This window comes from Nicotiana tabacum, chromosome 6, assembly GCF_000715075.1.
Source record: "Nicotiana tabacum cultivar K326 chromosome 6, ASM71507v2, whole genome shotgun sequence".
Classification (NCBI taxonomy): Eukaryota; Viridiplantae; Streptophyta; class Magnoliopsida; order Solanales; family Solanaceae; genus Nicotiana; species Nicotiana tabacum.
Window position 1 is genome coordinate 37231663 of NC_134085.1, and position 17876 is coordinate 37249538.

Genomic DNA, 17876 nt, shown 5'->3' on the forward strand with positions numbered 1-17876 from the left:
AGTGCTAAGTTTTTTTTTTCCTTTTTGGGAGGGGTTGGTGGGAGGAGGAGCGGGGCAGAGCTGTAGTGGTAAACTCCAGTAGTACACCATGCAGACTAACAGAAAATTGTAAAAGATTATTTGCTTTAATTTTCTGGTTACTAATTCCATTTGTTATGGTTAATTACCTTTCAACTTTCAAGTAACCTAATAGTATAAAAAGATTTTACAGTAATAGATAAGTTAAACTCGAACTGAGTTTACAAAATCAAAATATGAAAAGGTTGAGGAAAAATATGAAAAGAAGTACTTATTAAATTTCATTAACAATATATAATGAAACTCAACTTTATTTTTTCTTGCATACAGATTTGAAGTTTTAATAACTAATCGAAAGCTCTTGAGGAGACAAATTTGGCAGCTAGTTTACTACAGCAACCATGTATGTAATAATCTACCACACGAACTTCATTAACCTCTGCTAATTACAAAAATTATTTTGCCCAGCAGTAAGGCAAATCCTAGCTGTCCTGCCCTGGTCCTCCTCCTTTCTTGCCATCATAATTCACTATCCACAGCTGAAACACTAGAAATTCCAGGATAAGCATCAAATGGCGCTTTACCAAAATCCAAGTGCACAACACATCTTCCAAGATCCAGAGTAGGATAATAATAATAGCAATAATAATAATACTTGTACACATTTACACTCAAGCCTCCAGATTAAGGTCTTTGTGAGTGTAGACAATTGCTTTATCACCATCGACGACTTGTCCAGATCCCCTTGCAAGCCTACAAACAAAATTTTACGTCAGTGTTCCAAATAACATTTCAGTTATGAAGTGCAAAATGGAAGTTACATTATCTTGTGCTCAAGGGAACTATATTAATGAGCTTAGCAGGATTTTCAAGCATGGGAACCAGAAAACAAACTCCTCAGTAAAATACAGCTATCTATTAACTCAAATCAGGCCTCCTTTCCTGGTATCAATAACTATATACTATGTAATCAGGCCTATTGATTGCTTTGGACCTGACACCTCAAAAGTCATGCTCAATAACATTAAAATGTCTTGTTAAACAAATTCCTTGTTCAACTAAGAATAAGTGACATGTCGCCGTTGTTACTTTACTCTCTCTTCTATAGATAGACACATGAAATGCAAAGAGACATAATAGGCACACAATTTTTTCTCCTCAAGGCAATGTCTCAAGAGGAGTTTCCCAGATAATACTTGTATCTAATGGCATAATTGCCAGAAAGATATAGAAGTCATTTGACTCAAATTCAGAGAGTTATTAGCATGATACCATCTAGTTGTCAGCAATCCCTCTACTCCAACTGGACCACGAGCATGAATGCGACTTGTACTAATCCCCACCTATTCAGCCAAAAAACAATCAAGTTATGTTGTACTGCCAAACAATGATAGCAACATACAATCTGGATCTACTGATCAATTAAATACCTCAGCACCAAGTCCAAAACGAAAGCCGTCACTAAATCTTGTGCTTGCATTATGAAGTACAGCAGCACTGAAAAGTAAACATTCCATATAGAATATCAATACCGTATAAGAAGGTAGTATTAGTGTTACTCACATTAACAGCTGAGGTAAGTAGCAACAATGTGTATCGTCTTGGTAACTTGTGAAATCCTTTGAGGTCTTAGTTGATCATGTTTGAAGAAACTACTCGTGCAAGAGGATGAATGGAAAACATACAGAGCAATGTCGAAATAGAGTAGGCAGTGACGAGTATACCTGTCAACTTGACGTAAAAAGAGTTCAGCAACTTCTTTGTCTTCAGTAATGATGCTATCAGTGTGAGCACTGTCAAAAAGTGAGGTACCACATAAGCATTTTGCAATTGGAATTTTAAAAAAAAAAAATCGATTAAGTACATGGAAAATGGCAAAGAGAACAACCATAAAAATTGAATAGTTAAGAAAATGTAACTTGCCTTCCGTGACGATGTATATGATCTATTGCAGCATTCACATCTTCAACAACTTCGACAGTGCAAGCCAGTGCACCATATTCATGATGGAAGGAATTTGCTTCGGGAATACTAAGTAGGGAGCTTGCTTTAGGTCCACCAAATAAAGAAACACCTGCAAATCATTTCAGGCCAAACAATTGGACAAAATGCCAGCAGCATTTGCTAGTATTGGAATGAAATTTACCTATATAGAGTGGAATAGATACAGAGGATTCAAATAGCAGACACTTCATGAATGAATGTCACCAACTAATTTGGGATGGGACGAGTTGAATTTTTGGACTGTGGGACAACAGAGGAGGTCAAAACATCCTAAACTATAAAAGCAAAGATGACATAAAACTACATAGAGAATTACAAACAGTGAGAAACACTTTGAAACATAAAATGGATGGAGAAAGATGTGCCTTGAACTCAGACTACAAATAAGTAAAGTTACAAGTAGAGTAACAATGGGTGAAAATGTTGGTTAATGTTAAGTCAACAATGGCATGCCAATTGGAAGAGTTGGTGGAAAGAGTTGGTGTGGATGCTAGGAGGAAGCTTCCTCCTTTGATGTCACCCATAACATCAAGAGGAGGTAGTTTGATGTCACCAATGATATCAAGAGGAGGTCTTTACCTCTATAAATAGATGCACTCCTTCATTTGTAGAAACCATCCCAAAAATAATACAATACATTGTAGTAAGTAGAGAGTTAAGAGAGAAATTCTCTTAAGTGTAATTGGGAAATCTCCCCTTCCTTTGTTAATAATAAAAAGGCAACTGTTCTCTGGTGGACGTAGGATTATTTTGATCCGAACCACGTTAAATCTTGTGTTCTTTCTTTTACGTATCCGCTAACAATTGGTATCAGAGCGACATGATTCTTTAACGATCCAAGGAGGAAGAACAAGCAAAGATGAGTTCCATGAAGTTTGAAATTGATAGATTTACTGGACGCAACAACTTCAATATCTGGAAGATCCAGATGATGGCGTTACTGCGGAGGGAAGGTTCAATCCATGCTATTGACGGAAAGTATCCTAAGGATATATCAGCTCCCGACAAGGAGAAGATTGAAGGGGATGCATTGAGTGCAATCCAACTATCCCTTGCACCTAACGTGCTTTGTGAAGTGAGTACGGGTACCGAAGAGACGGCCAAACAGTTGTGGGAAAAGCTAGAAGGGCTATACCAAGACCGATCAGTGACAACAAGAATGTTGTTACAACGGCGTCTTCACACATTTAAGATGGGGTCAGGTACTTCGTTACAAGATCATTTAGATGCGTTTAATAAACTTGTCATGGACTTACAGATTGCAGGAATTAAAAGGGAGGAGGAGACGTTTGCATGTGCTTTGCTATTTTCATTGACTTCAGGATATCGTGATATTGAGAATTCAATGATGTATAGCAAGGAGCCTATCAAGCTTGAACAAGTGCGGCAGGCACTTAACTCTAGTAATGTGTGGAGGCACATTGAAGGAGATAGAGATGACCAGACAAGTGGGCTCTTTGTGAGAGGCCGGACTAGCCAACAGGGAAAGAGCAAATCAAAGCACAGATCAAAGTCTCGTGTAAACAAGAAGAATACGGAGTGTTGGGGTTGTGGCAAGAAGGGGCACTTTGAACGAGATTGCCCAATGTCAAAGTCCAAGGAAAAGGCGAGTGCATCTACAGTTGAACAGGTACATGATTTTGATAATGACTATGTACTAACAACATCGTGTAATAATAGTAGTTATGGAAATAAATGGGTGTTAGACTCTGCTTGTACTCTACATATGACGTTCCGAAAAGACTGGTTTAGCAGCTATGAGAAAAGTGGAGGAACCATAGTAATGGGCAATAATGCAACTTGTGCAATAGTTGGCATTGGCTCAGTTTGGGTCCGCTGCCATGATGGAGTAGTGAGGACTATTACACAAGTCCGTCATGTTCCTGATCTGAAAAAGAATTTGATCTCCTTGGGTACTCTGGATGAACAAGGCTACAGGTACATGAGCGAAGCAGGAACTATAAAGGTGACTAAAGGTTCTTTAGTCATGCTGAAAGGCAAGCTGGAGAACAGCCTTTACACATTGGCCGGAAGCACCATTGTTGGCTCTGCAAATACATCTACAGTGCAGTTATCTAATGATGACAAGGCAAGACTATGGCACATGAGACTGGGTCATATGAGCGCACGTGGACTGGAGATGTTGAGATATCGTAACCTTTTGGAAGGTGAGAAGATCAGCATACTTGACTTCTATGAGCACTGCGTTCTAGGGAAGCAGAAGAAGGTCAGCTTCAGCACTGGCAAACACAAGACAAGAGGAGTGCTAGACTACATCCATTCAGATTTATGGGGTCCCTCTAAACTTCCATCGAAGGGCAGAAAGAGGTATGTTCTCACTTTGATGATTTCTCACGAAAGGTTTGGGTGCATTTTTTGAAGGCAAAAAGTGATGCTTTTGAAGCATTTAAAGAGTGGAAGATTTTGGCTGAAAATCAAATGGAGCGGAAAATCAAGTATCTTCGCACAGACAATGGCTTGGAGTTTTGCAATGAAGAGTTTAATGAATTCTGCAAGGTTCATGGGATCTCAAGACATAGGACTGTTAGGGATACCCCACAGCAGAATGGAGTTGCCGAGAGAATGAACAAAACTCTTCTTGAAAAGGCTCGTTGTATGCTCCTACAAGCCAAAATGTCCAAAGTATTTTGAGCTGAAGCAGTTCACACTGCGCTCATATTGTCAATCGATCTCCAGCATCGGTAATTGACTTTAAGACTTCGAATGAGGTATGATCAGGTGAACCCTCTAACTATTCATACTTACGAGTATTTGGGTGTCCAGCTTATTATCACGTTAATGAAGGAATGTTTGAACCAAGGGCTAAGAAGGCCATATTCGTAAGGTATGTGGATAGAGTAAAAGTGTACAAACTTTGGTGTTTGTCTTTACTCAAATTTATAGTTAGTAGAGATGTCACCTTCGATGAATCCTCTATACTTGATCCCCGTAAAGTTTCCGTGGAGTTTGCAGGAAACAAGAACGACGAGCAGGTGGAGCTTCCGGTGGAGCTTGCCAAGGAAAAGGATCAAGAGACTCAGGTTAAAGATGAGTCAGAAGATGTAGACCTTGAAGAACTTGTTGTCAATGAACCATACACAACTGCGAAGGGGAGGAAGAGGAGGCAGACACGAGAACCGGAACGCCTTATAGATCAAGCAAACTTGATTGCATATGCATTCGTAGCTGCACAAGAAGAGATTAAGGATCTGGAGCCCTCCTCGTATATTGAAGCAACTTCTTGCAAGGATGTTGTACAATGGCGGTTAGCCATGACTGAAGAGATGGAGTCTCTTCACAAGAATCAGACATGGGTCTTAGTAAAAAGACAAAAGGGGAAGAGAACAGTTGGATGCAAGTGGGTCTACCGAAAGAAAGAGGGAATTCCTGAAGTGGAAGATGCTAGGTTCAAGGCGAGATTCGTTGCAAAAGGTTTCAGTCAGAAGGAGGGAATTGACTACAATGAGATTTTCTCTCCAGTCGTGAAGCATAGCTCAATTCGCGTGCTACTAGCATTGGTTGCACAATTTGACTTGGAACTTCAACAGCTTGATGTCAAAACTGCTTTCTTACACGGTGATCTAGAAGAGACAATCTATATGGATCAGCCTGAAGGTTTCCTAGCTGAGGGAAAAGAAGATCACGTATGCCAACTAAAGAAGTCTTTGTATGGTTTGAAGCAATCCTAGACAGTGGTACAAGAGGTTTGATGCATTCATGACTACACATGAATTCTCAAGGAGTGCATTTGATAGCTATGCATATCACAAGAAGATGTCTGGTAACTCAATGATTTATTTACTGATGTATATTGATGATATGCTTATTGTTGCTAACAACATTACAGAGATAAATGCTTTGAAGAAACTGTTGAGTAAGGAATTTGACGTGAAGGATTTAGGAGCTGCAAAGAAAATTCTTGGTATGGAGATTTCAAGAGAAGACGGTGTTGTACATCTTTCTCAGAAGAGGTATATTGAAAGGGTTCTCGAGAGATTCAATATGCATACGTGCAAGCCTGTAAGTACACCATTAGCTCCTCATTTTAAACTTTCAGAGCTACAAATGCCACAATCCGAGGATGAAGTGAAGCATATGTCAAAGATTCCTTATGCCATTGCAGTGAAAGAGGCATTGGGAAGTTGTCAAGTGGATATTGAGATATCTCAAAGGAGCTTCTGGTGTTGGTTTGACTTTTCGAAAAAGTGGTGGAGGTATTTCAATTCTCGGTTATGTGGATTTTGACTATGCAGGAGATCTTGACAAAAGAAGGTTCACAACTGGATACATCTTTACCCTCGTTGGCAGTGCCGTTAGTTGGAAGTCGACTCTGCAGTCGATTGTCGCTTTGTCTACGACAGAAGCATAATACATGGCAGCAGCGGAGGCAGTGAAGGAAGCTATCTGGTTGAAAGGTTTAGTAGCGGAATTGAGTTTGGTTCAGCTGGAATCAACTCTTAGATGTGATAGTCAGAGTGCTATTCATCTAATAAAAAATCAGAGATTTCATGAGCGCACTAAACACATTGATGTCAGATTTCATTTTATTCGAGATGTTGTTGAAGAGGGAACTAACAAGGTCGTGAAGGTTATCACAGACGATAATGATGCAGACATGTTGACCAAGATAGTCCCGCTCGCTAAGTTTGCACACTGCAAGGACTTGGCGGGGTGTGCATCAACTGATGCAACTCCAAAGACAACAGTTGTTAGGTGGAGGTGGTATGTTCAACAATGGTTTGATTCTTCCTGTTTCTTACAACAGGGTTGCCCGGTAAGCTTAGAAGTTTTGGCCAGAGTTGTTCACACGCACGCTCGAAACGCAAACCAAGGTGGAGATTGAAAATGTTGGTTTATGTTTAGTCAATAATGGCATGCCAATTGGAAGAGTTGGTGGAAAGAGTTGGTGTGGATGCTAGGAGGAAGCTTCCTCCTTTGATTTCACCCATGACATCAAGATGAGGTAGTTTGATGTCACCAATGACATCAAGAGGAGGTCTTTACCTCTATAAATAGATGCACTCCTTCATTTGTAGAAACCATCCCAAAAATAATACTCCCTCCGTTTCAATTTATGTGAACTCATTTGATTGGGCACGGAGTTTAAGAAAAGATTTGACTTTTGAACTTGTGGTGTAAAATGAGGCACATATATTTTGTGTGGCTATAAATCATTGCATAAAGGTAAATTGTTTCCAAATAGGGAAAGGGGTCATTCTTTTTGGCACGGACTAAAAAGGAAATAGGTTCACATAAATTGAAACAGAGGGAGTACAATACATTGTAGTGAGTAGAGAGTTAAGAGAGAAATTCTCTTAAGTGTAATTGGGAAATCTCCCCTTCCTTTGTTAATAATAAAAAGGCAACTGTTCTTTGGTGGACGTAGGATTATTTTGATCCGAACCACGTTAAATCTTGTGTTATTTCTTTTACGTTTCCGCTAACAATGGGCTTTGAGAAGACCGACATGACAAAGGAAGGATTTGTTTTGCATCCATATAATAGCAAGTTAAACAAGGAAATTAGAAGAATTCTTAAATCATACTGAACAACAAATGAGATGAGACAATGCATGTTCTGCAGACTGCTCTATTTAGATGAGAATTTTTAATAATAAGAGCCACTTAAAGCAAAAAAAGAAAAACTAAGAAGTAATTTATTATAGAATAACCATCAAGAAAAATGTTATTGCCAAACTTGGCATCAGATTCTTATTACTTGCTTAAAGCTAAGTGGTCTAACGGCGTTCATTTAGGAGCTTAATTGTACAAAGAGTTTACCAAAGAAGCCTCACCTTTTTCTTGAAGTTCCAGAATCAGGTCATTAAGACCTCCGGTTTGCACCAAATCCTTATGAACGAGAAGAGTTTCCTGTAAAGAAAAGTAATTAAAAGATGTTAAACATGGATGCCTTACAAGTCTGATACTGTGCATTGTATTAGGACAAAGAATTACAAGTTACCATTGCATTGCAGGCTGCTGGATAATCTGTTTTCGCATCCGAAACAATACGTTTGGCCATATCCAAGTCAGCAGACTTGTCAATGAAAATATGGCAAATACCATCTGGAAGAAAATAGAGCATCTTCACCATTTTTGCAGTCTTGCTACCAAAGAAGCAAATTGCGCACATAGCATACATAGAAGTTATCAATAGTTGAGACAAGATATAGTTACCAGCATGACCAAGAACAGGAATTTTTGTTGCGGCCTTAATTTGAGAAACAAGTTTATTGCTACCTCTTGGTATAACAAGATCAATCACATCATCAAGCTGGAGCAGGGAAGGAAAAAACTCAGAACCAAACTCATATCTAATGTACACTTGCATTCAATTTATAAAAAGGTACCTTAAGCAACTCAGGGATCTCTTCTCTAGAAGTAACTAACCCAATAAGTTTTTCACCAACGCTTGGAGGAACGGCTGAGGTAATCACCTGGAATAAAAGGAGGAAACCAAAAAAAGGAAAGAAGAACAGGTGAAAAGCTGTACATTACCAAGTGGAAGTTGAAACACCATGGAAAAATGGTCTGAGAGGACAAATTCTCAATTAAACCTTGTGTAAAATTGCATTTGATCTTTTGGCCTCCTTTCCTCCTTTCAACAAGAGGCCATTCCCACTTCGGACTGCTAGAGAAGCTATCTGCTCCACAAAGCAAAAAAGTGTAAAAAGGGTTTGTGAGCTTTTGAAATAATAATCCAAGAATAGGCAATTCAAGTATGCATCGACTCCAACATATTTTTAGTGGACCACCCTCACCTCCTGGGGTGCCAAATTAAGAAAAGACAAGCTGCTGCACAAGTACCATGAAAACCCAACCACTCTGTTCTTTTTTTCCTTTCTGATAGGTTTTCGTAATTTTAAAAAATACTCTTAAGCGAACAAGTAACTGGAATGAAGTAGAACTTCTGGAAAATAAAAAGAATTTAAAATATTTTCCATCCCTGCTTACCTGTACAAGTGCATCAGGTCGTGACTCAAAAATAATCAGGAGAACGCCCAATGGAGATGACGTCTTCTCCAATATGATTCCATCAGCAAGCTGGATAAGGCGATAACATTCCAGAAATCAAGATTACATCCCAAAATGAATTCAAAGACAAATCAGTGATCAAGTTCTCTAGTCATAAATGGTTGTTCTTTATCAGTATTCCCAAAAACTTCAACGAGTTGGCCCAGCTTTTTCTTGGTTAAAGACACAACAGAGTAAAAGATAGGTTTGTCTATACCATTCGATTGCCATAAAGCAACATTGTTAGCATTTTCAGGTATGCAACTAGTGACGAAGACCCAGAGGACCAATGAAACTTTAGTTTTTCACTAATAATATTTGTAGCTTCTTCTAGGCTGCCTTTAAGCAACCAAAAGAGAGCTTCAACTAGCAGGAAAGCCACTGCCTGGATTCGATTCAAGAAGTGTTCAATAAGGACAATGCGATAGATGAAAGTAATGGGACAAATACTATTTGCTATGAATATGCTGCTAGTCTCTGTTGGATGTGGAATTTCTGCTCTTAGGGGAAGATACACTCTTTTAACCCTCTCTTTGACACATGTATTAGCACCATTCACTATAGTTGTCTGATCCACTACACTGCCCAGGACTGCAGAAAGATATTTCATCAGAAGCTATTTCACAAGATTACTCTCCAAACTGATCTTTGTTCCGCATCTCAATAAAAGCATTTACTGTACAAATATTGGCATCTAGTTTATTCACCTCATCTTTTTACAAGTCAAATCATAATGTTCAAAGGCACGAGGTAGTGCCCGAAAAACAAGATTTACTTACCTCCGTCCTCTTTAAAATGCGGCCAATAGGCTCATCCATGTTAGCAAGCACACGGACAGAGTTTGCAAGACTTGAAATCTATAATTAAATTCAGCAAAAACACTAAAATAAGTAAATGAACATTTAGTGTAATTTACACAAGACTAGATCTACCATAAGTGAGCAATGTCTTACTTTTCCTGGCTTCAAAGCCAACCGAGATATCAAAGCCTTCTCGTATCCAGCTTGTTGAGCAGCAGCCACATCAGCTTCATTTTCAGCCAGGATTTCCTCTTCATTTGCTTCCAGTGCATCAGCTACATCTAGCAAAATTTTACTCCTTTCTTGAGAAGAGAGTGCCTGAAGTAAAAGGAAGAAATAGTCAGCAGCCGCATCCATGCAGCTCTACTACAATTTATATTTATGTGTGCCTCTATGTACAATACCTGAAGCCGCCTGGCACATTCTCTAGCAGAAACTGCCATCTCGCGAGCATCGATATCCCCTGTTGACGCCCATTTAATGGCTTCACGATGAAACAGAGTGCCAACACGTTCTCCGTCTAGTGCTTTAATAATATTGTTGTTGGCGAAGCCACTTGTTCCACAGAGAGAGAGTGAGACACACACAATCAGCAGGAGTTCAAATATTGGGAGCAACAAGTAGTGAGCTACCAAAACATTACATCTAATAGGCTCAAGAACAATGCTTTGCTAATTGCAATATGCTTCCACCAGTTACTGAATTGTTCTACTTATCACCTGAATGACTCATGTGATTACAAGCATCTGTTCTAATCTCACCTTTAAAGATTCATTAGGCCTCTTAATGTAACAAGATAAAGCTCTTCACAACATGGTTAACTTTACTAGCTAAGCTTTGTCATGTTTGATGCGTGTGGGTTCATCTGAGCTCATCATGTTTGGAATAGACAACAGAAATATATGTGAAAAATCCAGAAAACCAGCAGTATGAATATTCAGTTTTTAACCTAAGTTTTCAATAAACTCAAAAATTTGAACCCAAAAAATTTAAATCCTGGATCCATCTCTATTTTGATGGAAGCATCACCTTTTCCATGGTAAAAATGCAAGGATGGATGAGCCACCTTATTATGAAATTAATGCAACACTTTTTCTTTTTCTTTTTGTGTGTGTGGAATAGATGTCAATGCATCAAGCAGAAGCTTCCAATGCTCTAGAACTTCTTAAACATCTCTGCTTGATCAGAAGAGAAATCTTAAAGCTTTTAGACCATCAAACTACAACTTTAGGAACATGAATATTGGGGTCTATCCTATGTTGCTCGGACTCTTCGAAAATATTGCCGGGTGCGTGTTGGATTCTCCAAAAGCAGTGTATTTTTGGAGAATCCGACACGGGTGCGGCAGTATTTTGAAGAGTCCGCGCAACATAGGTTCTATCAATGCATATCTGGAAAACATCATAACAGCTTTCACTCAAATCCTCAAGCTTCTCTACCTTGATTGAAAGCTAAAAGTTCAACTTTGACACAAACTGTTTTTGCTGCATTTTCTACTCTCTTAAATATCTTAATAGGACACGCAAACAATTTATGAACACAAAGTTCAAAAATGTCAGAATTCTGTTAGTATTAACATCATACCTGGTTATCACAACAGGAATGCCAGCATAAGCTGCATACACAGCAGCTTTTACCTTGGCAGTCATGCCCCCTCTTCCCACTCTAGACTTGTCTCCAAAAGTAATCAACCCCTCGTGCTTCTCTTTAACATAAGTATGAATTAGCTCTGATTGCGGATCACTTGGAGGGCCAGTGTAAAGACCGTCTACGTCGCTCAACAAAACAAGAAGATCAGCTTTTAGCTCCAGAGCCAGTAGAGCTGCCAAACTGTCATTATCCCAAAAGATTCCAGAGGAGTCCTGCAAAGAGAGCTAAAAACTGTCACTATTAAGACAAAAACATGAACCTAGAACAAAAATGAAAAAATTGAAACTTGTTATCTAATGGATACTAGCTAAAAATTGAAAACCATATCATGTCAAAGGCTGAAGACCAAACAAAATCAAGATGATATTTTGGACCAAAATTTAAGAGAACCCAATTTAATAAAAGGGTTCATGTGATGTGACAATAAAGTAAAAAACAACAGAGATAAAGAAAATGCATGTAACTCAGGGTCTCAGACATATCAACAATCAAGCAGGTTCCAAAGGATCAAAACTTGAAACAGCTGAACAAACATTTCAAAAATTTTAAGAGTTGCACTCTTGGTTGGTCTTGACTCTCGACACAAGTTAGAGTCATCAGTTTTATTCTCATAAAACATCATTAGCGAAGGGACTGTAACAGAAGCACCAGATACAGCAAGTACAGTAGTAAAACAAGAGAAATGGTACCTCGTAAGGAGCTTTCCGCGTGCTGATAGCATCATTCTCGTTAAATATAGGTACAACTTTCAGACAGAGCAATGAGTTTACAGTTTCATTGAGTTGTCTCCTAAAGTCCGGATCTCTAAAGTCATTATCAGTCACCATAAGCTGAGCTGAGGTTACATCCAACTGTATGAAGGTAAGGCACAAAGCGGGAAGGTCACTATACAATCCTTTGAGCAAAGAAGGAATGGTTCCGCCAAACAAAATAAGGTATTACACCATACAAATATACACAGAAGTTCCAAAAAACAAGCTTTTACCTGACTGAATAACGTATCATACAGAGCCATCAGGCCATTCTGACCCACAGCAGCACAAGCCTTGCCATCAAGATCACCTTGAGGCTTTTGAAGGTCCGCAAAGCTGCAAATATGGAGACTTTCCAAGGATTAGTAAATATACTTTTGAGCCAACCTAGACCTCAATAGACTAGACTTTTCAAATTAGCAGGCTTCCAGTTTATTAGATATACTTAACCTAATAAGAGTAAGGCATGTCACGGCCTTGGCAGCTATATCATCTGCTTTGGCCTGACTTCCTCAAGGCTTTTGGGCCTCATGGTTTTGTCTCCTTCGGCTTTATCCCAAAAGGTGCCTCAACAGTTGAATCCTAAACTCGCCTTTTTATGGCCGGCTCCTAACTATACCCTCCCATTCCCATGTCGAATTTACCCAAGGCAAGTTTCACAATGATCTCTTTCGAGTTCAACCGCTAAAGGTCTCTAGGCTGTTACAGGGCCCAATTAGCTATTTAGTACATTGAAAACTGCATTTGAAATGTGAATAATGAAACACACATACTTGAAATTTTAAAGTATCTTGTTAATGCTGAAATGTAAAATATTATCTTTTGCTTCTCGTCGACGAGGATAATAGATTGAGTGTATTCTAATATCTAATAATACACGAAATCAGATGTAAAGGTTACAGGTGTCTGCACTTGTAACGTTGTATCAATAATTCAGGCAGCTAGCAGCAGTGTTATCAAAGGCGTAAAGCGCAAAAAAGCCCTAAGGCCCGTTGGGGCTTTAAGCGCAAAGTGCAAATAAAGCGTGGGCTTTAATGAAAAAAAGCGCAACAGGAAAAAAGTAAAAATATGTATATGTAGTCCAAGACCAATAATAATAAGCATGAATAACAAATCTACATTAAAAAAAAAAATTATGACACTGAAGCGCCCCCAAAGCGAGGCGAAGCGCTCAACATGTTTTGAGCCTCGCTTCAGGGCTTAAGCGCGCCTTTGACAACATTGGCTAGCAGAATACAATTCAAAAAATTATACAATAGGCAAAGATGTCATCCATGAGATAAACTACTCTATACATGTTACTGACATTTTAGTAAGAGGTTCTCATTCACCTGTATCACTTAACATAAGCCACACACTTACTTTTCAATGATACCAAAAGTTGCATTTAACTCAAACGGGTTATTAAGCTATTTGAATTGCAATTTTAGAATACAAAGAGAACATCGTTTATACAGAAAGAGCAAAGCAGAAACCTGCTATTAATGAGCTTCCTATATCGAAGCCGCTGACGGCCAACACCAACAGCACCTGAGGTCACCAAAATAACTTCAAAGCCTTGGGTGGTAAGTTCCCGTATCTGTAAGTAGTTTGTAAGCAAACATAATAATATACAATTAAAAGAAACTATCTAATCAATATAGTGGAAATTGAGTAAGCATAAGATTCACCTGCTCACACAGTGAGCCCATTCTTCCAAGTGCTAATCTTCCATCACCTCGAGTCACGACTGCAGTTCCAACCTTTGGAAAAGACATAACAATTTGTTAAAAGGAAAACCAAATGTACTAGAACTAGAGATTAAGAAAAAGATAACTACAAAAGATGGTACACCAAACTAGGGGCGGCTCAATGAAACCGGAGGCCTAAAGCCAAAATTTAGATGTGAGGAAATAGCATTACTAATGTGACAACGTTTAGATAAATAGACACGATTAATTTAGATAACAAAGAAAAAAATCGTGGTCTTAACAAACTTTTAAGTTTTCTTTTAAATATTTCACAGTATAACATTGTCAAATATTTTAAAATTTTGACTTAAATTATTCAAATATTCATATCTACTAATAAAATATCTAATAACTAGAACCACTATAATGTATTGAAATTGTTTCCGATACACCCTGGCTAAAGAAGGAAATGTTAATGTTTTGTTAACTTGAAAAAACTTTACTAATATAAATAATTATAATCATTAGAAAAAGTTTTGGGAGGCCTTTGACTCTTAGGCGCCTAAAGCAGAAGCTTTAGCGGCTTTATGCTAGAGCCACCCACACACCAGACGTGTAATCAGAGGCGGAGCTAAAAGCTTGGATGTGGGTTCGCTCGAACCCACTAGTCTATGCTCCAAGAGTGTATTTGTTTTCATAAATTCATTAAATATGTACGACTTTTACATCTAGAACCCCAGTTATTTGCAAGTTGGTCGTTCTCTAACGGGAAAAAATCGTGGAAAACCAGGGTTCAAAAAAAAAATTACAAAAATACTGCCTAAGACTTTACTCGATACCTTTGATGATGGAAAGTAGTAATTACGATGCAAGTTGGACCAGAAACCACGATTATTCAACCAAAACAAAAAAGATAACATGCAACATAGCTGAAAAAAGAGTAAAACTAATTAGGACCTTTTCCAATCTAGCAAAAAAAAACATCAACAAAAACGAAGCAGAATGGCCACTATTACTGAAATCTAACATTCAAATTCAACCCAAAAAAAAAAAAATGAATCAGATACTTCATGCCGAACTACCTTATTGCATAACTCAAACACCACCGCTATACCAAATCAAAAGAAAAAGAAATTACTTATAGAGGCATTTGGACATCAACCAACAAAAGGAGGACAACAGGAAGAAGAAAAAAAAAAGGAAAATCAACCATCAAACTAGACATGCAAATATAAGGTATACACTAAAGAAAGTGAAACAAAAAAGAAACTGAAAAAAATAAAGAATATACCTTGATAATAATTCGTTTGACGTCCTTAACAAATGCCCGAGCAGGATCAGCCGAATCCATAGTCACACGATATAACCAAACAAAGGAGAAACGGCTCCTCTCCTAGCCCTGGGTATCCCTTAATGCGGAGAGTCCTCAACTCCCGCAACTCCACCAAAGCAACAACAAAAAGATACAACTTCAAATCCTCCTTAGTCCTATCTATTTTTTTTGCTTCTTTTTTTCTTGTATGCAGAGTTACTTGTGCTTTGTTTTGTTGTAGATTAGATTAGAGATGGATGATAGCTTCCACACTTATATATAACACGAATTGACCCTTGAGGTAGATTGAGGGGTTGGAGAAACCGTAGGAGTGTTGTCGTCTACTTTTTTTTTTCTTTCTTTATTTATATCACTTCTTTTTTGTGTGGCATTGTCAATAGAGCAATTGCGGTATGCCACGTCTGAGGGTAATTCTGTAAATTTGAAGGGAACAACTCAGCAGAGATACATGGACTCTCGCACGTTGAGGCCTTATTTACCGCTGCTTCAATCAGAACCAAGTCAGGACAAAATAGGTCAGTAACTTGTCTCTTCCTCACGAGTTTTCGCGAATTTGTTTTATTTTTTTTAATTCTTATTTCATGCCAAGGACAACAATATATACAAAATTACAAAGTGCATGTGAAAAGGAAAGGAAAACAAACAAAAAACACTTCATGTGGTTCGAGATTGGGAGTTGCTAACTACTCTATTAACAGAAATTTTCATAAAGCACTATTTTTTAGTGGTAATTAGCTATCTATAAATATCATTTGCTATATTACGAATTGTAGATACGTTTTCTGTTGTTATAAGATGTATTAGATGTATTTAAGCTACTGTATGCATGAATACAATAGCAAAAATAGGCGTGAATCAGGAAAGTCCAGCTAATCAGATGTTGTATTCGAATGTATTCGACTATATTCATAGCGTGAAACATGATATTACAACTGGATAGATTATTGTATTCGACTGTATTCACGACATGAAACAGGGGATTACACTGTTTTTAAACGGAAAGTGAATCAATTAACATAATAGACTCCTAATATAACTCAACAAACTCAATTACAACACACAAATTTTGTATTTCCAGTTATAAAAAAGATTCCCAACCGAAAAATACCCCAGAAACATAGTCATCTTCAGAGAAATTATATAATACATTTGAATACATAAATTATATTAATTAAAAAATATATGAATACAGTTATGGCATATAGCGAGACAGTAAATACAATGAAATACATAGAATATAGCGGGATACATTGAAATGCAATGAAAAAAATAGTGAATACAATAAAATACATGGAATACATTGAATTATAATGAAAAAATAGACAATGAATACAATGAAATACATAAAAATACAGTGTGATACATTAAAAATATATTGAAATATATTAATAGAAAATCAAGCTGCTCAGCCCCAATGGGTCCCTGAATCGGATCCAATAAATTACCAATTGTCGCCTCAGAACCAATCCGATCAAATCAGAAACAATTTGGTCAAGGTATATTTGAAATTAAGAGGCATTATCTAATCATGCTGTTGTGAGGCTTGGTGAAGCCGATATTAAGGTATTGGGTAATATTCTACCTCATCCAATGTTTGGTGGCCAAAAGAGGACCGAATCCGAGAAGAGATTGGATGGTAAATACTTTGTAACAGTTCAAGATAGGGATTGGTACTGGAGAGCTTATCTACCAGAAGGGGAAGATAGGGATCATCCTGCTTGTAATATATTTGGCCCGAGGGGTAGAAGCCTCGAAAGACTTAACTTTACAAAGAGTTTAGTCGTTGAATCATCAGCGTTGTTTGTTCTTCTGATTTTAGAAGCAGAAGATGGTGGTGTGGCGGTAAGCATAATTGCGCCGGCGGGGAGGAGAAGAGAATAAAGAGAGAGGAGAGAGCGTGGGGAGGAGAATGACATGTATTAAAGTAGAGAGGGAAAGGAAATAGTGTAACTGAATAGCTTATTTAATGGTTTAGGTGTAGGAGGTAACCAAAATTAGATATTTTGCTATAAACATTAAAAGGTATCTATAGAATATAATTTTTTAAAATGGTATTTATTTAAAATAAATAAGGTGTTAACTTTTGCTGTAGGAGGTAAAAATCTCCTCTATTAATCGAATATTTGTTGGTTCGTCACTTAAATATCTGGTAAAAATTTCTCCAATATTTTAATTGGATAGTTGATACTTTAGATTTTTAGCACTAAATTCATTATACTTTTGAATTATGGACTCAAATTAAAATATTTGTTGAAATATTTGTAATTTTTCATATATATCTCTATATTTCATATTAAAAATATTGTGTTTGCTTAAACTCATAGTTTAGATATTCAATCCAATACTATTTAAATCTCGCCATCATTTTTGTCTGTCCTCTTTATTCAATTAGTCAACTATTCCTTACTATTAAACAACTAATAGGGTCGTTTGGTGGGATGCATTAGAGAAAATAGCCATGCATTAGTTTTTGACATTATTAATTCAATGGCATTTTTTTTCAACCTATGTATTGCTAATGCAAATATTAGTTATACAACGTATTTGATATTATCTTATGTATAACTAGTACATAGCAAACCATGGTACTAGCAATATCAATGTTATTAATGCATGCATTAGCATAGTTAAAGAAA

The 17876-nt window shown here is 37.5% G+C and overlaps 1 protein-coding gene across 3 annotated transcripts; it reads right to left on the bottom strand.

Annotated features, from left to right (window-relative positions):
• Nucleotides 1–276: 276 nt before the first annotated feature.
• LOC107797411 (delta-1-pyrroline-5-carboxylate synthase) lies at nt 277–15586 on the bottom strand. 3 transcript variants are annotated; one of them, XM_016620300.2, is made up of 20 exons: nt 15199–15586; nt 13908–13979; nt 13713–13816; nt 12471–12573; nt 12175–12336; nt 11420–11697; nt 10240–10390; nt 9989–10153; nt 9815–9892; nt 8976–9065; nt 8579–8665; nt 8372–8458; nt 8199–8295; nt 7984–8087; nt 7817–7892; nt 1942–2092; nt 1743–1811; nt 1449–1515; nt 1291–1361; nt 277–771 (listed from the first exon to the last, which is right to left on the bottom strand). In XM_016620300.2, exons 1-20 carry the CDS (start codon nt 15256–15258, stop codon nt 690–692), a joined length of 2154 nt encoding a protein of 717 aa, XP_016475786.1. In that variant the 5' UTR covers nt 15259–15586; the 3' UTR covers nt 277–689. The 3 variants fall into 3 exon arrangements, with proteins under 3 accessions (XP_016475786.1, XP_016475785.1, XP_075110789.1); XM_016620299.2 differs by having other exon boundaries at nt 11420–11709; nt 15199–15562; XM_075254688.1 differs by having other exon boundaries at nt 11420–11709; nt 13908–14030; nt 15064–15468.
• Nucleotides 15587–17876: the final 2290 nt, after the last annotated feature.

Excerpts from the sequence above, each read along its gene's own strand:
- LOC107797411 (XM_016620299.2), bottom strand. The coding sequence starts at position 15,258 with ATGGATTCGGCTGATCCTGCTCGGGCATTTGTTAAGGACGTCAAACGA. Across the intron at positions 12,574-13,712 it reads AGGAAGCTCATTAATAGCAG|CTTTGCGGACCTTCAAAAGC; the intron begins GTTTCTGCTTTG and ends CCATATTTGCAG. Across the intron at positions 9,066-9,814 it reads GCATTTTAAAGAGGACGGAG|CTTGCTGATGGAATCATATT; the intron begins GTAAGTAAATCT and ends CGCCTTATCCAG.